The sequence below is a fragment of the Aythya marila genome (genome assembly GCF_965140915.1).
Source record: "Aythya marila genome assembly, chromosome: 11".
Lineage (NCBI taxonomy): Eukaryota > Metazoa > Chordata > Aves > Anseriformes > Anatidae > Aythya > Aythya marila.
Genome location: NC_139052.1, coordinates 20,483,186 through 20,505,006, shown reverse-complemented (window position 1 = coordinate 20,505,006; position 21,821 = coordinate 20,483,186). Strand labels below are relative to the sequence as shown.

The 21,821-nt window shown below is 53.9% G+C and overlaps 2 protein-coding genes across 2 annotated transcripts in view; one reads left to right on the top strand and one right to left on the bottom strand.

Moving 5' to 3' along the window:
* ITGA11 (integrin subunit alpha 11) overlaps nucleotides 1-8,821 on the top strand; it is a 38,187-nt gene extending 29,366 nt beyond the window's left edge. Inside the window, exons 18-30 of the mRNA XM_082769566.1 lie at nucleotides 83-193; nucleotides 674-759; nucleotides 1,643-1,850; nucleotides 3,039-3,137; nucleotides 4,045-4,121; nucleotides 4,957-5,046; nucleotides 6,156-6,246; nucleotides 6,329-6,442; nucleotides 7,102-7,188; nucleotides 7,372-7,482; nucleotides 7,813-7,908; nucleotides 8,130-8,243; nucleotides 8,595-8,821. Of these exons, the coding sequence (XP_082625692.1) occupies nucleotides 83-193; nucleotides 674-759; nucleotides 1,643-1,850; nucleotides 3,039-3,137; nucleotides 4,045-4,121; nucleotides 4,957-5,046; nucleotides 6,156-6,246; nucleotides 6,329-6,442; nucleotides 7,102-7,188; nucleotides 7,372-7,482; nucleotides 7,813-7,908; nucleotides 8,130-8,243; nucleotides 8,595-8,666 (1,356 nt within the window). The 3' untranslated portion in view covers nucleotides 8,667-8,821. The remainder of the gene's footprint in view (nucleotides 1-82; nucleotides 194-673; nucleotides 760-1,642; nucleotides 1,851-3,038; nucleotides 3,138-4,044; nucleotides 4,122-4,956; nucleotides 5,047-6,155; nucleotides 6,247-6,328; nucleotides 6,443-7,101; nucleotides 7,189-7,371; nucleotides 7,483-7,812; nucleotides 7,909-8,129; nucleotides 8,244-8,594) is intronic.
* Nucleotides 8,822-13,814: 4,993 nt separating this feature from the next.
* FEM1B (fem-1 homolog B) lies at nucleotides 13,815-20,296 on the bottom strand. Its single transcript, XM_082769464.1, has 2 exons — nucleotides 19,652-20,296; nucleotides 13,815-16,925 (listed from the first exon to the last, which is right to left on the bottom strand). Exons 1-2 carry the CDS (start codon nucleotides 19,897-19,899, stop codon nucleotides 15,290-15,292), a joined length of 1,884 nt encoding a protein of 627 aa, XP_082625590.1. The 5' UTR covers nucleotides 19,900-20,296; the 3' UTR covers nucleotides 13,815-15,289.
* Between the last annotated feature and the right edge of the window lie 1,525 nt (nucleotides 20,297-21,821).

The following is a 21,821-nucleotide window of genomic DNA, read 5'->3' as shown; positions in this document are numbered from 1 at the left end:
GCACCTCGTGCGTGAGGGGCAAGGCACGGGGAGAGCTGGGAGAGGTCCTGCCCCTTTCAGCCGTGCTCTCTGCCTGTCCCAGGACACGGCTGACTACGTGAAGCCGGTGACGTTCTCCGTCGACTACGAGCTGGAGCACCCCGAGAGCGGCCCCATGCTGGACGACGGCTGGCCCACCTCGCTCAAGGTCTCGGTACGTGCAAATCCCTCCCCTGGGGGCCTTACCAGGGGCTTTGCAAGGAATCCTTGCTGTCAGCTGGAGCTGAGCAAAATCCACCCAGCAAGGGCAATCCTGCAAAGCTCTTCCAGAGGCTGAGCATCTCCGTTTCTTGTTTCCCTGCTGGGTGGTTTTGCTGTGGGATTTCTTAAGAGGAGCTTAACTGTTGAAGGCTGGGTGCATATCAGGAGTGATTAGTGTCCCACACGGGGTGCTAGAAGCTGGAGGGGCTCCGGGACTGTAGAGGACACCGGTGTCCGGAGCTGGAGCTGAAAAGCCAATCTGGGGCTAAGCTTGGTCAGTGGGCTTATCTCTGGGGGAACCATCTGCTGCTTTGTCTTGGGGCTGTGACCCCCCGTCCCTCCTGTGATCACAAGATGTCCGGGACCCCCTGCAGCCTGCGGCTCACAGCCAGGGGCACAGAGCATCACCCCGCTGTCTTGTCGTCCCCACCAGGTCCCGTTCTGGAATGGATGCAACGAGGATGAGCACTGCGTCCCTGACCTGGTCCTCGATGCCCGAAGCGATGTGCCCAGTGCCATGTGAGTGGGTTTCACCGAGCATCCTCCCCCCCTGGGCTCCCTAAATCTGGGGCTCTGCAGCCCCAGTGACCACCAGCAGCTGGGACCCGGTCCCTGGGGACAATTCTGCTCCTGCTGCTGGTGGAACAAACTGGTGTCTGGTCAGGGAGCCCACAAAGCTCCTGATATCTGGTGCCGTGGTGATGGGCCCCAAAGAGAAATCAGTAAATAACAGGGGACGAAATGCGAGGCTGGCGTTACCCGCCTGGCAGTCGCAGGCTTGACTCACGCAGCAGAAGTAATTACACGCTGTGTCTGATCCCTTAAGGAGCTTTTAAAAGTCATCCCTCAGGAGCACAGGAGCCCGAACCCCTGCTCAGAGCTGGTACGATGGTGATTTCTGCTGAGAAAATCACTTTTGGGGTTACTTGTTGGAATAGATACGTTCCCTCAGAACGGTGCCCTGGCTGCTCTGCTCTTAAAGGGAGGAGGCAGCCCTGATGTGAAACCTTTTATAATTTCCTTTCCCCGTATTTTTTTATAAAGAAAATGAAGGCCCAAGCACTCACCAAGTCTGCAAAATCACTCCGTGTTCTGCCTCTGCAGTCTGTTGGTGAACTTCCCTGGACGGCGACCTCAGCCTGGCCGGAGCTAAACGCCGTCCTCACCCTTTGTCGGTGGCATCAGATCTATTTTATTTTTACTCCTCGGCTGCATTAAGGGTGGATAACTGGGTCCCAGACAGCCGGACACCATTATTCAAAAAATCAGAAGGAAAATAGCGTTCCTCTCTGGTCCACACGAGGAAGCCGTGATTCCTAAACCCACCCTGGGCAGGGGCAGGGTCCGAGGGGCAGGGTCTGTGCCCGAGTCCCGTGGGATTCATGGCCACCTCCTCCCGCAGGGAGTACTGCAGGAGGGCTCTGCGCCGGGCTGCGCCCGCCTGCTCCTCCTTCAGCCTCTCCTTCGACGCCTCCGTCTTCGTCATCGAGAGCACCAGGAGGAGGGTGGCCGTGGAGGCGACGCTGGAGAACCGCGGCGAGAACGCCTACAGCACCGTGCTCAACATCTCCTTCTCCAGGAACCTCCAGTTCGCCAGCCTCATCCCCAAGGTGCCGCACCGGGGTTGCATGGGGAGCCCCTGCCCGGCTGGGGAGCCCAAAACCAGAGCCCAAAATTTCTCTGCCCCTCGTAAATTTGGCATGCGTACGGGCTTGGCTCCTGAGCGTCCGTGGCCTCTTTATTTTGGAAACACAGAAACGTTTTCATCTTCCGAGCCTGAACTAAGGTCGGATGCAGATGAACCGATTTTCCCCTCTTTATTTTCCTTCTCCAACGGTTTAAAAATACTCGCTGCACGTGGCCAAGTTCCCGTCAGGGCTGCATTGCTGCCGCTGAGGTCCACCTCCTGCACACAGGGGCCAGTAGCCACATGGCCAGTGCTGCTCCGTGCCACAGGCACCCTGCCTGGGCACCGCTCCTGCCCCTCGTCCACCCAGCCCTATGCAAAACCCTCTCTCAGCGAGGTCTGGGAAAGCTGCTGATGGTGCTGAGCCCCCTCTGGTCCCCCCCCCAGTGACTTCATACCCTCCAGCGGGTGGCGTGGCCCACGGTTTGTTTTCCTAAGCCCTGTGCCAACAGAAAATTGTGGGGCACGCCGCCCGCAGAGCAAGAGGAGTGCGTTTGGTGATGGGTTCCTCCCAATTAACAGAGGAAGAAAAGCCCACGGTGCTAGGTAACAGGGAGAGCAACGCAGCAGTGGTTACCGAAAACATTTTCATCTGGTTGCAGAAGCCTCGTGCTGCCATCAAGCAGCTCGCCAAGGAGATGGAGACGGTCGGGAGCAATGGGCAAAAGCTCCCCAGCCCCGCTGGCGAGCTGGAGGGCGTTCCAGCAGCAGGCACCCAATTATTGAGACGAGCTAATTAATTATTACCCCTTAGCCAGTGGCCCTGCAGAATAACATCTGCAGTTATCTCATGCTTCCCTGTGAGCCGTGATCACAGACAAATCGTCTTCCTGACCACGGTGCCAAGAATAATCAGATTTATTCGTTCATCTCCGTAGCTGAATTTTGGCAGAGGATTTCACTGGGGAAGCTGGAAGGTGCGGGTTAGAGGTGCTGCTCTCCAGGAATGGCCCTGCCAGCCTGCAGGGAGGCTTTTGCTTGCTTGTTTGTGTTCCTTGAAAGTTACTGCCCCTCTCCCGAGGCACGTTGGCTGGCTTCGTGAAGTGTGTGGCTGTGGGGCTGGTGCCCGTGGCCAAACCCCATGTCGTGAACGCCCCGCATCCCGTTTCAGGATGACACGGACATCAACATCGACTGCATGAGCGACGAGAAGCACCCCAACAAGCGAGTCTGCAACGTGAGCTACCCCTTCTTCCGAGCGAAAGCCAAGGTAAGGCAGTTCCCCCGAAAACAGCTTCGCTTTGGGAGCCCCGGGTGTGCAGGGTGAGGGGGTTGCCACTTCATTTTCACGAGCAGGACCCAAATTTTCCACTCTGCCTTTCCACCGTGCCTTTTCCTGACTCGGATTAACAAACACGAAGCCCCCACGCTCCCCGTGAGATGCCACCTGCCCTCCCCACGTGCCTGCAGGCATCCGACCGAGCCCCTCGTGATGAAATCTTTCCAACCACCACGTCCGGCCAGAGCCTTCGCCTGTCAGGAGCTCAAAAATGACAGAGGAGCTCCAGGCACCTCTCTGGGCTTTAAAGCTCCCAAAAAAATAAAATAAAAAAAAAAATAAAGCCCTCTTGGATGCCTGTGGCCATGTGCGAGGAGGGAGCAGCCCGACTCCCCATGACCTACGGGGGCTGGGAATGCATCTGCGTGGCATCAGGTAGGCCAGGTCCTGCCAAGACAAAGACAAGCTGGAAATGGAAATTTGGCCGGCCAGCAGCAGGAGCGCTAATATTATAATCAGCTGTGCCGTCCCAGACAGTTTGAGGTCATTGCCACGGCTCGCGCAGATGTGACATTTATCACATTTTATTGTTGTTGGCCCCCGTCCCCCGCCAGCGGACCCCGTGCTGCAGATGTGCGGTGCCGGCCCCTCGCTGCCGGTCCCCCGGAGATTTCCCTCTTTTAAGGGGATGCTTTTTTTTTTTTTTTGTTCTCCAGCCTCAGAGCAAAAAATGCAGCACGGCGTAGGCAGAGAGCAAATCCTGCAAATCCCCGGCACGGCCTCGCTTCCCACGGGGAAGGCAAGGCTCTGCCCAAAGCCCAGCAGCACTCCCCCGGGCTGGCACTTGGGGTTTTTTTCCCCCTTAATATTTTCTCCCCTCTGTTTCCAACCCCCGCAGGTAGCTTTTCGCCTGGATTTTGAATTCAGCAAGGCAATTTTCCTGCAGAGCATGGAGATCTACCTGACTGCCAACAGGTTCACGCTTGCTTCTTCCCTCTGCTGCCTTCGCACGGGTCTGCAATGTCAGTGGGACATCACCTGCCCTGATCCTGCCACATTTCCCACTGCAGCCAAGCTGCTGCTGCCTTCTCCCCCTCTCCATTTGCATCTGGAGCTGTTTTTCTGAGGGGGGCCAGACCCTGAGGTGCTTTGCTTGGTGCTGGGCTTGCTGCTTCCATAGCTGTAGGTGGTGCTGGAGGCATCCAGAAACCCTCCTCGGGGAGTAACCGCATGGAAACCCAATTTCTATAGGTTATTGCAGAGCCCTGCGTTTTTATTTTAGGCTATTTTTATTTACCTAGAGATTATAATCCTCATTTTCCCCTGTGTGGGAGGCCCGGGCAGTGGCTGCCAGGTCCTGCGCTGAGCACAAAGGGTCTCTGGCCACCGCTGCTCCCCGCAGCCACTCACTCAGCTGCAAATATTCCCAGGAAAAACCACTCCTAGCAGCCTCGCCAAACCCTCCTCGCTCACTCGCCCCACGCAGGTAAATTTTTCTGACAGCCAAGTGAAACCTCGTTAGGGTTTGTTTCTCGTTTCCATCAATCACCGTGGCAGAGAGCAGCCAAGGGTTTTCTCTGCCGGGGCTGGTGCGCTCGGGACCGCTTTGCTGCTGCTGCTGCGTGTGAAACCTTCCTCCAAAAGCTTGGCTTTTATGGCCTTGGGCTCATAAAAGGGAGTAAGATTGCTTCTCTTTGAGCCTTTTGCCATAAAGCAGAAGTTGAGCCCTTCTCCATGTGCTTCCTGCACCCCCCAAAAAAAAAAATACCCCCCCGGGAGGTGCTCACCCTGTGCTCCGCTGGTGTTTCAGTGACAGCGAAGAGAAGGAGAGCACCAAGGAGGACAATGTCGCCCACCTCAATTTCCACCTCAAGTACGAAGCCGACCTGCTCTTCACCAGGTGAGCGGGTGGACAGGGCTTGGGGGGGGTGAAGAAAGCACAAAATTGGGGGCAAAAAAAGAAAAACTGACAGCCAGAAGCAGGGAGGTGCCGTGCGCGCTTCACGGCACTTAGACACAGGGGTGTTATTAAATAAGGTGTGAGTGCGATTTCTTTTTAAGGGGGAAAATCGACTTTTTGTAGGTATTAATGTTCATAGCATGTGTTAGCAGCCCGTGCCGGGGCTGTAAAGCTGTGTCTGGGCCGGTAGCCACGCCACTTAAAATCACCTCACCAAAAGGATGCAGGAAGGGTGCGCATGGAAGGGGTTTGGGCATCGGCATCAACTAGAGCAGTGTCTGTCCGCTGTCCAGAGCAAGAAGGGAGCTCAGGCACAGACGATAATTTATTAACCCGATTACAAGGAAAAATACGGGCCCAAGCAGCACATTCCCTGGCACTGCTCGCTGTAATTCTTAGCAGGTTTTGGAGACCTTCAGCCACTCTTTTTTTATGCGCGAGGCAGCGGGGCACAGAAAATAAAGGCACTTCACTCCATAAATTTTCCATGGGGGGAGGGATTCTCAATTTAATAAATGCCAAAATCACCTTTATGGGAGAAGGGAGAACTTGGAGGAAAGGTAATAGCACAAAAGCCTCAAGTTTGGGCATCCTGGAGAGGAAAAGGGGGAATCATTTCAAGGAGCCCTGGGGCCCTGTGCCGGGGCAGCTCGCCCATCGGGTGCTCCTGGCTCCTCTCCCTGCTCTCCAGCCTCCAGATATAAATGTGATTTGCCTCCTCTGATTTATGTGAGATTCAAAGCACTGAGCAGGGCCTTGGATGTCTCCGTTATAATAAAAAAAAATCTACAAAGAAGGGGAAAATTCTGCAGAAGAGCATGAAAATCCTCTGTCCTTTTTATGTGAGGCAGAGGCAGGCGATGGTTTCCAGCCCAGAAGCAGCCAGTCAGACCCAAGGTCCTCTCCTTGGGGCACTGGCTCTGGGTTGTTTTGGTGGTTTTCAGCTGCTTATCAAGGTGCTGGAGGTGCTGGGGGTGGTGCAAAGGGGCTTCTTCATGCTCTGCTTGCTCTGAGCCCCCATCACGACTTCTCCTCCTCGGTCACGACAGGGCGTCCAGCCTGGACTACTACGAAATCAAATCCAACAGCTCCCTGGAGAGATACGACAGCATCGGCCCCCCCTTCCACTGCACCTTCAAGGTAAAGCAGGGCGATGTCCCGGCCTGGGACGTGGTCACCCTGCCCGTCCCCTGTCCCCCATCCCCGTCCTTTGTCCTCGCAGCTGCAGAACCTGGGCTTCTTCCCCGTGGAGGGGGTGACCATCAAGCTCACCGTCCCCGTGGCCACCAGGGCGGGCAACCGCCTCCTGCTCCTGACCGAATTCGTGGTGGACCAGGTAGGAAGGGGGGGTTTCGGCCCCCAAAAATCCAGGTGGGTCCCTCGGCAGCGGGTGTGGAGGTGGGGATGGGGGTGCCCCATTCTCTGTAAGCTCCCCTCCCGTGCTCGCAGCGGTGCGGACGCCCCTATTAAAGTCTTGGCTCATGCCCTGAGCTTCTCCACTCTGCGTTCACTTGGCTGGAGACGTGGAAAATGGCAGCAGCCAACGGGTTTGGTCCAAGTAGCTCTCCCTGCTGGACCTCCCTCCGGTATGGAATGAATTCGTGAGGGTCTTGAAGGAGCCGGCTGTGCCTGGGGCGCACCGGGGGCTTGAGCGGCTGCAGAAGCAGCGACAGAGCTCGGAGCAGACCCCGAGGAGGAGAGCTGTGTGAGGGACGGGCATCGAGGGCAGCTCAGGCTCCTTTGGGGTATTTTGTGTGCTCCAGTGACAGCAGCACCGCAGCCTGATGAGAGCAGTTGGGAGAGCCCCGTGTGTTGCCCCACACCGTGGTCACCCCAATGTCCCCCCTGCGGGGCCGCGGTGCAGCGATGAGATCCCCAAACATCAGCAAAGCCCCCCGGGAGGTCCGAGTCCCCCCATCCCACCAGGATGGGTGTGGGACACGGGGAGGTGGCACCAGCGTGTCCTTGTCCCCATCCCTGCCTGCTCCTCCCCAGGAGAACACAACCTGCAACGTTTGGGGGAACACCACCGACTACCGCAGCACGCCCACCGAGGAGGACCTGTCCCGCACCCCGCTCCTGGTACGTGTCCCCATGGGCTGATCCCAGCCCCGTGCTGAGCCCTGCCTCCCCAAACCACAGAGAAACCCCATGGAAGGGGTGCCCCACGGGTTGTCCCCTTCTCAGTGGCACAGCGGGGACGCGGGGACGGCACGGAGCCCGCAGGGGTGCTGCTCCAACCCTCACCACCTTCCCCCCTTGCAGAACCACAGCAACTCCGACGTCGTTTCCATCGACTGCAATGTGAAACTAGCCCCCAACGAGGAGATGAACTTGCACTTGCGTGGCAATCTGTGGATGAAGTCACTGAAAGCAGTAAGTCCTCCCAGAGCAGACGCGTGGCTTTTGAGAAATACGCCCGAGGAGCCCTCACTTGGTGCAAACATCTTTGTTTTTATTTTCTCCTGCAATTGTTCTCCCTCCCAGGAAGTCTGGGTATGCGTGGGGTGATTTCTTTCAAATCTGATTTATTCCAACACAGGGAATTTAATCCCAAGCAATCCTTCTTGCTGCAATTAACCACCCTCACTCACTGACCTGCACGATCAACTGGGGCAAAGCCATGGGGGCAGCAGGGGGCACCCAGCCGGGGTTGCTGGGCCCTGTGCCACGCCTGGTGCTCAGCTCCAGCCTCTCTTTGTGCAGCTGAAGTTCAAGTCACTGAAGCTCACCACGAACGCCGCCCTCCAGCGACGCTTCGGGAGCCCCTTCGTCTTCCGCGAGGAGGACCCCAGCCGCCAGGTGAGCCAGGACCAGCTCCCAGGCTGGGAAACCCAAAAAAAACGTGGGGCAGGACGGTGCCATGAAGCCCCAGCAGCTCTGGGGAGGCTGCAGCACCGAGCCCTGACCCCGCAGGGCAAAGCCCCGAGGATGGCAGAAGGGCTGGAGCTGGGCACCAGCAGCTCCCCAAAATTTAGAGCACCCTCAGCATCCCCACCATCACGCTTCTGTGCTCTTTGCAGGTAACATTTGAAATCTCCAAGCCGGAGGAGTCGCAGATCCCCATCTGGATCATCCTGGGGAGCACGTTAGGGGGGCTCCTGCTCCTGGCGCTGCTCGTGCTCGCGCTCTGGAAGGTGAGCAGCCCCTTGGGCCATGTATTTTGGGTGGCTGCAGCTCGGCAGAGCCCCCATCTGTGGTGTCCCACGCTGGAGGGACCCCTTGCCCCCAGCTCCACACCCACAGCCCCCCAGCACCACCTCGTCCTCCTCTCACGGGGGTCCTGGCAAGAAAACAGCTTTGAACCCTCCAGTCCCAGCTCCAGGAATGCTCCATTGGGCATCAAAACCTTCTCCAGCCTCTTTCCACCTCCCCTGTATTTATATCTGGGGTCTGAACTGCCTGACAACACCCCTTGAAAAGCAAGGCACCCCCACACAGCCAGCTGAAGTAACAGCGGGGTTTTCTCTTCTCTCTGATCCCTACAGCTCGGATTTTTTAAAAGCGGCAGCCGCAGGAGAGAGGCGGAGGAGGAGCAGAGCGCCAAGGTGCTGGAGTGATGCTCCCGGCGGGGCCGGGGGGCTCGGCCCCCTCTCGCCGCCTTCCTCGGCACTCGCTGCTCACCGGGAGATGCTCGTCTCGATGCCGAGGGACTTGGGGGGCTGAGAGACGAGACGAGAACGCACCCCTTTGTGTGAAATCGCCTAAACAGGTCCAAAACAGACAAACACCAAAAAAGAAAAAAAAAAAAAAAAAGACCAATGACACCAAAAAAAAAAAAAAAAGCATGCCAAAAAAAAAAAAGCAAGAAGCAGACAAACCCAGCCCCTGTTTGGTGGCCCTATGCCATGGGTTCAAACTGCTTTTAGGACAGCCCTGCCCTAGCAGGGCTGGCAGTGGTGCAGAAGGGACGGGGCAAGCGCGCACCCCATAACCTGGGGTGAACCTGGTGCAGCATCCCCAGAGGAATAATCTTTAGCAATTTCCATTTTTTCATGATTTTTTTTTTTTTTAATTTTCATAGTGGGGCTGTGTCAAACCCCAGGGCTCCCCTGCCCCAAGGAAGGGGAATCTCTCGGCTGGGTTGAAAAAGAGCAAACTTGGGTGGAAATAATGAATCCGTCCCGAGGGGCTGCGGGGTCTGGGGGGCTCCCACAGGGCACAGCGAAGCTGCAGCTCTCGGACTGCTCAGCTACATGGAGCAATCAGCTGGAGGTTTTAATTTGCCTTCTTGATGCACTGAATACGAATAATAGCAAATTAAAGCACCTTAACGCATATCTCCAGCGTCCAGCTGTACATACTTATTCTAGAAATATTTGCCTGTTTAAGCAAAGGAGAAAAAAAAAAATCAAGAAATCTTTTTAAAAATCTGTTTTAAAAAATCAAAAAAAAAAAGAAATGTTCAAAGTGTTTTCTACAAACTGAGCAGTTTCGAAGAGCTTGCGTCCAGCAAGGGTCCGCACGTGTACTATAAGTGTATATATTTGGTGTCACGCCAAGCCAGATGGTCAGTGCTGTTCGACAAAAATCTTTCTTTTTGCATAACAGAATTATTTATGCTAATATTAATTTTATGAAGGAGAAGAAAGCATATGTCCACCTGATGTGTAATGAAGTGTGTTAAATACTGTCCTAGTATTTTTTAAGGATTAAAAATACGGTATTTAAAAAAAAAACAAAGAGCCTCTGCTCCCATTCTGTGCTACCCCAACGCACTCAGGGCATTGCTCCTACCCCTGGGATGAGGACCACGGGGCTGAGGTTTGCCACTGATTTATTATGGGCTGCAAGGTGTTTGCAGCCTTCTTTTAAAGGGATGCTGTCAGGTGGGACATGTGGCCAGGGGATGCGGGTTTGGGGCCAGCGTGCTGCAGAATCAGCCCCACTGATGCTATAAAATGGGGTGGGATAAGGTTTTCATTGCTGGCATCCTCACCTGGGGTGGAAATCCTAAATGTCACAGCTGCTGGCTGTCCCTGGGACCGGCTGGGGTGCAGGGCTGCCCCGGAGAGCCAAAATCTGGTGTGGTGCTGGCACCCGCTGCCGTCATCAAAGTGCTTGAGTTTTGCAGCTTAATTTTTCTCCTTTCTTAGGATCCCCCCAATTTTCCTACTGAAATCAGTCTAGAGCTTGATTCCTGGGGAAAAAGTCTCACTGCTTTTCAAGGCTTTGCCCAGAAGCATCCCAGACCTTGGTGCCGTGAAAATAGCAGCCACGTTAATTACAATGCAGTCTGAAAACAACAACAACAACAACAAAATAGCTCAAGATCAGCAATGGCAGGGCCGTATCTTTCAGCAGGCAATGGGCAAGGAAAGCTCCCATGAGAGAAACCCAAGCTCATGGCACCCATGGGTGCTCTGTGACAGGATGGGCGCTGAATTGGGGGTTTTATTCCAGGGTGTGTGGCTGATGTGCAAGCTGTATGCTTGTGCACAGGGTGTGCAAATGTGCTTAGCTATTTCCCTTGACTTTGTCAACACTGAACTATAACGTTAAGCTTCATCCACATGGCCTGCATGTCCAGCTCAGAACAGCTATTTCTGGGTTGTTTTCAAGATGTCTTACACCAGGGTGGCTCTGCAATGCCACAAAATAAGCGTGGCAGCAGCAGGGATTTCCTCCCAGGGCTGGAAAAAGCAGGGCCCAGCCCATGCCCTGCCCACGGCCTCGCTGCCCCACACACGGCCACCCAGCAGCAAGGGCGAGCATGTGGGGGGGCTCTGGGGAGGGAGGGGGTGTACGTACACATGGGGGGCACACACACGTACAGAAATACACAGACACCCCTCGGGATCTCCTGATCACAGGAGAGAATGTGCATCACTGAGGGGTGAAGGGGGGGAGAGAGAGTGTGTATCTGAAATCTGAGTGTATTTTATATACATATATATGTATATATATAAATAAAGCTGTGGGATAGACACGCATGGATACAGACACCCACATCATCTACAATACGGAACACAGCCTCCCCCGTGAATAAGACTGCCCGGAGCTGAAAGCTGTGGAAAATAGAGAGATCTAGATATAGCAGTACATGTAGCTATAGATAGCTATAGCTACAGGAGATACAGCTATAGATATTCATATAGATAGATACAGATAGATATAGATAGATATAGATACATGTGTATATGTAAACATGTACTATTATATATTATAATACAATATATGCGTGTACATACATGTATGTATACTAACATATTATATGTGTCTATACAAATATGTACATACATAATGTATATACTTCTCTGTGTGTATATATAGTATGTGTTTGTAGAGCTCTACATATGCATATATATATATGCCTGTGTGTATGTACATACACCTGTGTGTGTGTTTGGGGGTGTATTTGAATGTATGTGTGCACACGCAGCTAAATATACGTATTTTTATGTGTATGCATATATGTGTATATATGTATATATATGTATGTATATGTATATATATGTATGTATATGTATCTATACATATATATACATCTAAAGGGTGTGTGTATATAAAAATAGGTCTGTAATGTGTGCATCTACATGTGTATACACAGAGGTGTGTCTGTACGTGCCTGTGACTCTGCCTGTACGTGTGCACCCCCCCTTACACATCCACACATTTACACCCCCGTTGTCCCCTGCCCAGCAGCCGATGCCCCTGGGCCTCACTGGGCACCGCCTGCCCACTGCGAGAACAAAGTCCCTGTGCAGGCCCAAAATGAGGCATTTTGGTAAAATTTGTGCACCCATTTACACCACTGGGGTCTGTCACCGCGCCTCAGGCAGCGCAGGATGGCAGACAAGCTGCTCTATGCAGTTACCTTGGGTCACCAGGTGTTTCCCCACCCCGTGACACCTGGGGAAGGCATAACAAAATGAAATGAGCCCTGCTAAGCCCGTCGGAAAGAAACACGTCACCTCTTTCTCTTCAGTAACCTCCTTAGCTCTGCAAACTGGCACAGCCCGAGGCAGGGCCTGGTCCTGCACCTCCCTCCCTCTGCAAGAATTTGGGCTGGGTGTGGGGAAGGCCTGGCCCCATGTGGTGTCCCTGCAGCACTGGGGCTGAGACACAGACCCTGCCGACCCCAAAACCTGGGGCTCTCCTTTTGGGGAAAAAAATTAAAAGTGAGGCACCCACCCAGCCATCGCTGCCGGAGGAGACAGCACACGGCTCCTTTTTCCTGTGCGTCTCACACAGAGCTTTATAAAGAGCTTTAAATAACTTCCACAAAGACAGCAAGGGCACTTTTTCAGCTTTTAATGCTCAATAAAAGCGATTTCCAGACAAAGGAGTGGGAAGGTCCCAGGCTGGGGGAGCAGGGCCGGGCTGTGCCGCACCCCGAGGCGTGCACGAAATCTTTAACGCCACGCAGCCTCCTGCCTAGCACAGGGACTCAGGCTCTTCCCCTCCCCATAACATGCTTTCCAACCCCCTGAAAAGCTTTATCACTGCTCCTGGTAACGGCACACTCTCTCTTCAGGTCTTCACATACTGAAATCATCCCAGGAATGGCACGAACAAAGCAGAACCTCTGAAAATACCCTGCAACGCAGCCCAGGCAGGAAAGGATCAGACCAAAGCTACGGGAAGGGAGGAAGAAGCAGCCTGTCCACAAGATTGTTTGGTGTAACTTGTTCTTTTTCTTATTAAAAAGCAGAGCTGTGGGAGGAGCAGCTTCCTCGACCTTACTGTTACCTATTGACATTCAGCATGCGTGCTTGTTCCAGGAGTGGTTTTACACAGGTATTTCACAAGAACACAACACTGAGATTATTCCATGTCAGAAACAGGTCCTGAGAAAAACAGTGCAAGGAAATACTGTCTTAATCAACAGCACAGCAACTCGTGGTGGTTTCCAGTATAGCAACCCAGACTGTTTTGTTACACAGCGAGCAGCATCAGCCCCTAAAAGCTTTCAGCCCTCTCCCCACCTCCCACCCCCTTCCCCAGGTCGAATCCGTTCAAGGACCACGGGCTCTCATTTTATCTGTATGCACGTTATCAATTATACATGTGCAAACACAGAAAGGCAGAGCACGGCATCAAAGCTGGCTTCCAAGCACGTGGCACGGGTTAACAGAAGACTTTTTGTGTAGCACACAAATGCTGATTCAGGTGTTGGTTCATTTTAACCAAGCCAGCCACCAGCAGCATTGCCAAGAGCCAGCTGGTGCCTGCTTGCAAGGTGCTCGAGGCACAGGGGCAAAGTTTCAGCAGCAGCGGACACGGTCCTCAAGCAGGAGATAAAAGCACTCCCCGTGTCTCGAGGAGCCCCAGCGAGTTAAATATGCTTTATATTTCCACCTGTAAGGCTAAAAATCACCATGGTAAATTAAAGCAAAACACAAACTGCAGGTTTCCTGACGCATCTCAGCTTGGGGAGGACATTTGGGGCAGCCCCCTGCAGGAACACGAACCCCTTCCTAACTATTTGGGAACACCTGCTTATGCTGTAAGGCCCCAGGTGGCTGAGCGTGGCTTTGCCATTTTGCCTGACCTTCAGCTGCAAGTCGTGTCTTTTAAACTTCCAACCTACCTGAGATGTAAGTGACAGCCACATTTTCGCTTTAGGAGGCAGCTTCCAGCAGAATAAAGTTTGCAGCTTGGAAGCCGGCGTGTTTTTTAAGCACTTCCCATTCAGGAGACACAACAGCCAAGGCTGACAGCATCGCACAGTCTACGCGACACTATTCTTGGCACCAGGCAAAAATTAGAGCTACAGACTAATTCCACATTCAATGTTTATTTATTTGTAATACAAATAGAAACGTGTGCCCAAATCCTGCCTTAAAGTTCTACCCGGATAGTTTAAAAAAAACCTACAGAACATTCTTTCATCTTCTGACAGTTAAAAAGCTGCGTTTAAAATAAACAGAGTTCTCAGTAGCCTGTCAAAACAAGTGACATTTTACTGTTGGAGCATCTGCAACTTCTACCAAGGAGAAGTACTTTCTCAAGCAACGGTTTTAATATACAATCAGTTGCTTATCATAAAAGATCTTATGATAGGACAATTTTTTAAAAATCAGTTTTAATAGAGATTTTCATAATGAAAGGAGTAAAAATCATGAAAAATTCTCCAGTCCAATTCGGGGAGGCACAGACTCCACGCTTGTTGGAAAAACCAGCTTCAAGCAGTATCACGCTCCAAAGGAAGACTCTCTTTGGCGACAGACTACTCCATTAGGAAGATACAGCATTTGGAATCCAGAGTGCACTTTTACATACTTTGAGTCAAAAAAAAGGTGCGTGTTGATCATTGGAACAACAAAAACAAGTTAAAAGCGTTTTGAAATGTTGGGACACACACAAACACAAATACCCTATAAAATTTCTAGGTATCCATGCATGTTCTTTATATATGAGCAACTTAGCTACGTAAAAAGAAACCATGGTTCTGGTTCGTTTAGATCAATGTGCAAGTTCATTTTTCCAAAGTTATTCCGTATTTACTGTAGCATTGGAAGCGGAGAGCTTGATGTTTCAACTTTTATTAGATGAATACACCACAGCTGAATTTAAACCTGTATTTCCTAACAGAGCATTCCTTACTTCTGTAGCTGTTGATAACTGCTGTTCAAAATTTAATTTAAAAAATAAAATAAAACTCAGATGTTACCAACATCTTCAGCATTAACTGAAAGGCATAAAAAGACGGTGAGGTATGAGAGCAGCGGACTGCTCTGTATGTTGAGACTTCATTTTTAACTACCACGTAATTTCCATATTTTTTTTTTTAATCCTACCTCACTTCAGGAAGTTTTAAAATTTGTAAAGCCACTGCCTCAGCAGCAGCATGACAAGGGCTTTCAGAAGTGCCTTTGTGTATAACTACTTAAAGCAATCTTCAGCAGAGACGTGTGTTTGAAACAAAACATTCTGCACCAGTTATATCGGGAATCTTTTCCTTTTGTTTATAAAAACAAGAGATAACAAAACAGTTATTACTTTTTTTAATTAAAAGAAATGACCAAAACCTCCAACACCAGATTTGACTACAGGAAAATTTTGTGGCTTTTTTTTTTTCCCCCCCCCGAGATCTGCATGAGAACTGAGGCTGCAGACTGAATCCAAAGGAACCAAAGTGACAGAAGAGAGAAACACAACTCCATGTACACACATATATTCTGTGGTCTGCAACGGATGTCGTGATGGGATAGCACCACCATGAAAGATCTTATGTGGCCTAGTGAAACTTGACAAATTCTTCCAGAGTTCTGGGGATCTGGTTTTGGTAGCTGATGTTATAGATCCGTACTGCTCGGGCAGCCAGGCACTTGAGACTCAGCTTCATTTGAGTTTTAAGGAGTATTTCAGACACCCCCGTTGTACTTTTATCCAGGGGGGTTTTCTTCTGCTTATTCGTCATGTCTGTGTGAGCACCAGCCTCCACCAGGCTAATGATGATGGAATGCAACGTCAAGAAGTCGCTGATGGGCCGGTGGTACTGGACGATGATGTGGAGCGGGCTGTTTCCTTCGTTGTCCACAGCGTTCACGTCGGCACCACAATCCAGCAAGAGCTTTGTGACGAGCGCGTTCGGAAAGCTGCAGACATCATTCGTGTGGAAGTCGTCCACGGGCGTGCTGGAATTGACGGCGTGATGCAGCAAGCTGGAGCCGTCCCGCGTCCTGGGATCGAGATGAATCAGGTTGTAAATCTGCTTGTTGATCCGCGACTGATCCTCCTCGCTGCACTGGGTCTTGGTGGAGATGCAGACCAAGTAGAGGAAGGTAAAAATGTTGCATTCGTAGTTGTCCATGGCTGTGTGGATGTCGGCGTCCTGGGTGGTTTTGATCCGGGACATGCCCTGCTCTATTTCCAAGACGCTGCACCTCAGGACACTCTCGATGTCCTTGGCTTTAACGGGCTCGTTTAAGTGAATCATCTGAGAAAAGACTTGGGCAAACCTCAGGAGGTCCTTATGCGTGTTCCTGTTGCCTTTTTGCCTCAGATGCAAGGCATGGAGCCACAGCTTGATACACTGCTCAAACTCCATGTTGTCTGCGTACACAGCCCCCCGGTAAATAATGGGGTGAGACACATCGATATTGTCCGAGCCCAGGATTCTCTCCCGCACAATGAGGCCTTCCATGTGAAGGGCATCTCTGTCCTGCCTTATCAACTCTAATTCCTGAGGAGTTCTGCATTCAGTCCTGTTTCCGTAGGCCTCGATTTGCGGAAGAACCTCCTTCTCGATGATGTTCTCGCTGTCTCTGTACCTCTCCAGCATGGCCAGGTACAGGTAGTGGTAGGTCTTCATGATGTCGTAGTTTTCCCTGTCGTTCGCAAACGAGGCGCCCAGCAGCTCCAGCGCCTCGATCCGGCTCCTCCGGTCGCAGTCGGCGTGAGCCAGCAGCAGCTCCACCACGTCGGCCTTGCAGCTCTCGGCGGCCACCTTCAGCGGGGTCATGCCGTGCCCGTTGACCATCATCGCCGCCTTCCACTTGACCAGCTCCCTGACGATCTCCAGGTGGCCGGCCTCGGCCGCGAAGTGCAAGGCCGTGGCGCCGCAGTGGGCCTTGGCGTTGGGGTCCGCGTGCTGCTCCAGCAGGTACCTCACCACGTCCGTGTGGCCTTTGTAGGCCGCGATCATGAGGCAGGTGTTGTCGTACTTGTTGGCGATGCTGATGTTGGCGTTGTTCTCCACCAGGTACTTGACGATGTCCAGCCTGCCGTCGAAACACGCGGCCCTCAGGGGAGTGGAGTTGGTCACCGTGGTGTGGTTGACGTTGGCGCCGTGGCTCACCAGCAGCTTGACCACCTCGAAGTGCCCGGCCCCCGCTGCGCACCACAGAGCTGTCGCTCCATCGATGACAAAGCTGAGAAGGGAAGGGCAGAGAGAAGCCGTCAGAGGGCTGCGCTTTGAGAAGAGCGAGGGATCTCTAAAAAAGGGCCGAGCGCCGTGCTGCAGGCAGGCACCCAGCCACCAGGAGGTATTTTACAGCTACCCTGAATCTAAAAGCGAGGGGACATGGTGGATTAGCCAACAGGAGCCTTACCCAGCACAGGGACCTCCTCAAGGAAGGAGAGATGGGAGCTGAACTTCAAAGCAGCCCAGGGATTTAGCCACAGCTTGCACTAGTACTTCCAGGGCTGCTTTGAAGATCCTACCTGCGAGCTCCAGCCCCCAGCCTACAGCAAATTACCACGCCTTTGATCCCCTGTGCCAGAAGCTGGCACGTTCGAGGAACGGATAAAGCTTAAATTCAGCTATTGACAAAGAGACTCCGAACTCGGGCACGGGTAACAGCACAGCTGGGCAATACGCCGGCTGTGGCAGCAAGCCTGGCCCTGGGGATTTCAAATCACTTCTCTGGGTCTCTGCAATTGCCACCCCTTCCGCTGTGCCGACACTTTTTGGTGTGAGGGAGCACGCTGCAAACAGGCCGGTGAGCGGGTTAAAAAAGCAGAACTCGAGGAATAAAGTAAAATTCACAAAAGCAGAAGCTATGCGAAGCTGGACGGCCTCGCAGATCTGTTTTACATTACGGCCTTGCAGACAGCTCGCTGGCACTGGTGAACGTGGGGACAGCTAACTTCAGCGAAACCTCACGGCTTCCTGAGCTGGTCTCATTCCCAATCGCAGCGCTGTTACCTACACAGATAAGGCTGATGGCCTTTCCATTCCCCCCAGCCCTTTGAAGTAGCCCTTAAACGCAGAAGCAGGCGGTGCAGCTAATATACATTCAAGGCACATCCCAAGGCGCAGAGGAGGGACAAATATCCGATTTCCTGATGTCCAGAGAGTCACATTTTCCAAAATTAAAATATCACGGGAACACCGACTCAACGTGAAGCTGGGCTGCAATTTTTATCATTTTCCAAAGCCCTCGCGTGGCTGCACAGGAGCAGCTGCCTGGCCGTCTGGAAGCCCAGCACCTCCAGACAACACTTGAGAGGCCGTTTAAGAGCTCTGGCAGGCAGAGATGTCTGCGTAACCAACGTGGCTACCTTTGTTCACAGCAAGAAGTGCCTTATTTTGCACCAATATAACCACATTAAAGTACTTTTGTGCTGAAGCAGTAAGGCAGGATCTAAGGCTCGCTAGCGAACAGAGGGTAATTTATCGGTGTGCTGCAGGTCCGGTTACAAGTCGAAAGCCCGGAGCCCAACCCAGTGGGGTTTCTGTGCCACCTTATCACAAAAATGAAAATCATGCCAAGCATGAGCTGGGATCATGTGCTGCCTTTCTTCTCAGCAGGCTGTGACTCCTACTGAGGCCAGGGAAGAGGTAACGGCACACTGCGCCCATTGTATCCCAAACAACACCTCCTTTAAGCTGTGTCTCTGTCAGGCAGAGGCTCCGGCAAGCGGATCGCCACCCCATCGATGCTCAGCAGGCAAGAAAATTCAGCAGCAGAGGGGGAAACAGCTCTCCCTGCCTGCTCTGCAAAGAGAAGAACTTCCCTTATCTGACATCAGGGCAGGCACAACCCTAGGGAGTCTCAGCCACTTGTGAAAAGAGGGCTGGAAGAGGGAACAGAAAGCCAGAGGGAAGCCAGTTCCTGCCCCTCATTCAGCAAGCAAGAACCAAATCGGTCTCTCCCTGCGTTGGGCGGAGCTGTGCAGACACAGCTACAGCCCGTAAAGCTGGAGCCAGATGAAAGATATCAGGAGGGGGGGCAGTGTGATCCCGCCCCGTATCTGATGGGAGCTGCACGCAGTCAGCTACCTGCAAAACCTGACGCTGTTCAGAGGGCCAACAACGTACCTGCGGGCTTAGTCAGCCGTATTTTTAAGCATGACGTAGGGACGACTACTTGGTGAGCGTTGTGGGAGATTTTATAAACAGGAGAGGTAAGGAAGGTCATGGCAGCACAGCTCAGGGAGGTGTGAGCATGACTCCGTGCAGATTTAATGGGAGGATGAGCAGCATTACTCCAAAAATGTGACAGAACAGTGACCATGCTCGCTTAGTGATGTGCCAAAAAGTTCACACTGGCGCTGTGAGGAGACCCAGAAGTGTTTACAACCAGGCTTTATGCAACGACCTGGCTGCATCTCCCCAAACCAACCCATTCAGAGGGCTCGGCAGCAGTGTCTGTGGCAGAGCAGTGCTCGTTTCTCTTGCCTTTCACCACCGCTGTTCACCAGAGCTGGGCTTGGGGTTTGTACCAGTGTACCCAGCTCCCTGCATAGCTCCTGCCCTAAAATGCCATGTGTGCCTCCTGGTCACCACCTTTCCCTTCTGGTCACCACCTTTCCCTCCTGGTCACCACTTTTCCCTCTTGGATGCCACTTTTTCCTCCTGGTCACCACTTTTCCCTCCTGGCTGCCACCTTCCCCTCCTGCCTATCCCCACAGTGACGGGTGGCGATGAAGAATTGCCTCCCCTCACCTCGTGCCCTTCCCTGACCCTCACTTAGTGCCTCCAGAGGCGCACCACACCACACCACACCGCGTGATGTCACAGAAAAACCCTTTTGGCCACCAGCCTCACCCCCGCGGCCCCCACACCTCCTCACCCAGCCTCATCCCCTACATATGCGACGCTCAGGGACGAGGCCGGGCGAGGCGTGACGCCCCCCAAAACCCCTCCACCTACCCGTCGAAGCGCACCGTGCCCGTCTGCTGGGTCTGCACGCGGTAGTGCTCGAGGAGCAGCCTCACCACCTTGGCGTGGCCGTTGCGGGCGGCGATGATGAGCGGCGTGGAGCGCTGCCCGCCGTGCTGGCTGACGTAGCCCAGCAGGTACTTGATGTCGCTCTCGGAGCGGTTCAGCAGCAGGGCGGCCAAGGTCAGCACCCTGCCCTCGCTCGCTGCCTTGTAGACGTAGCCTGCCAGCCCCTCCATCGCCGCCTCCTTCTCCTCCTCCTCCTCCTTCTCCTTCTTCGCCTCCTCAGCCGCCACCACCCCGGCTCCCGGCTCGGGCTGCGGCTCCGTGCCGCCTCGGGGCACATGCGGCCCGGCCAGCCCCACGCTGAGGGCCGGGAGCCCGGCGGGGCCCGCACCCGCCGCCCGCCGCCTCACCCCAGGCCCATCCCCGTGGGCCGATGTCCCCGCCGGGATTCGAACCCGCGGCCCCCGCCTCCGCCTCTGCCTCTGCTGCTGCTGCTGCTGCCGCCCCCGGGGGGATTCGAACCCGCGACCCCCGGGATATGGGAAGGGGGTGGGGGGGGGCACCGGGGGGCAGCGCCGGGAGCGCGGCGGGCACCGGGCGTCCGCGGCCGCTCCGCCCCCGCCGCCGACTCCGGAAGGGGGAAAGCGGAAGGGCCGCGGCGGGCACGGGTGTTCCGCGGTCCCTCCCGGCAACGGGAGGCAGCGAACGGGAGTTCCGGGGGCTGCAAGGGCCTAGGGGGGGGTTTGGGGTTGTGCCTCCCCCCCCCCGGGTCCATGCCCAGCCTCTGCGGGGCTCCTCCTGCCCTCCTCAGGCCTGGGATTGGGTTTGGGTTGGATTTGTTTGCAGTTGGGTTCAGGCTGAATTTATTTTTTTATTATTATTTTTTGTGTGTGTGTGTTTATTTTTACAGAACAAAGCAGCAGTTTTTACCCACCCGCCTGTGGGCTGCCTGTGCCCGGCCTCAGAGCCTCCTCCCCAGATCCAAGTCCTTGCTGTGCAGCCCATCAGTGGTGTGCCCCCGCCATTCCCCTCAGCACATCGTGGCCACCAAGTCAAGACCCCCCAAGCAGCCGCCACCACAAAATCAAGACCCTCAGGCAGCCCCCACCACCAAACTGGGACCCCCAGGCAGCCTCCACCACCAAATTGGGGCTCCCCACCACTGTACTGGGACCCCCTGGCAGCCCCCACCACCAAACCAGGACCTCCTGGCAGCCCCCACCACCAAACTGGGGCTCTCCACCACTGTACTGGGACCCCCTAGCAGTCCCCACCACCCACCACACCCCAAGGTGCTGCTGAGGGCACGTCAAGTAAAGCTATAGGTAACCCCAAGGCAGCCCCAACCACCAAAACAGGGCTCTCCACCACTACTGGGACCCCCTAGCAGTCCCCACCACCAACAGCACCCCAAGGTGCTGCCGAGGGCACGTTGAGTAAAGCGATAGGCAACCCCCAGCCTGCGCTGCCACCTGCCACGAGCCATTGTGCTGAAGGGGATACGGTGTCGGCCGTATGAATAGTTAATTTAACGCCGTGCAACCAGAGCCCGGTGGAAAGTCGCGAGGCAGCTGGGCCCCCTGCATTATGCATGGCAGCGCTGGCCAGGCCGCACATCGCCAAAACGAGTGATGAGGAGATTGGGGGCGATGCCGGGCTGGAGGCGGTCAGCGCCGCGGTGTTCAGTCAACGGGGATCAGCTCCTGACAGGCACACGCGCCCCCGAGCTGCAGCCCGACAAGCAGGGTTCACGCTCAGTGTCAGCGGAGCCTGTCTCCATTACATCAATGATCTCCTCCACTTTGAAGGCTTTTTTTTTTTTAACCAACCAAAGCCACGGCTGCCCAAGTGTACAAGAAGGTGCCTGTGATGGAGCACTGCCACCATCCCTCGTGTCCTGCAGCCTCATCGCCTTCAGCAGGAATCCCCTCGCTCCAAGCTGGTTGCAGTCAGGACCACAGTTTGTCAGCGTGGCACCATCTGAAGTTATTATTCTGCAATTACCCTCTCATCTACGCAGATTTACACCAACAAAGAAATAAAAATATGAGTGTTTCAGTGGAATTACTGCAGTGCAGCCAGCAAGGGGCTGATCCTGAGGGTGTGTGAGTCTATGGAGGTACTCTGTGAGCACACGGAGGTACTTCAGGGCCAG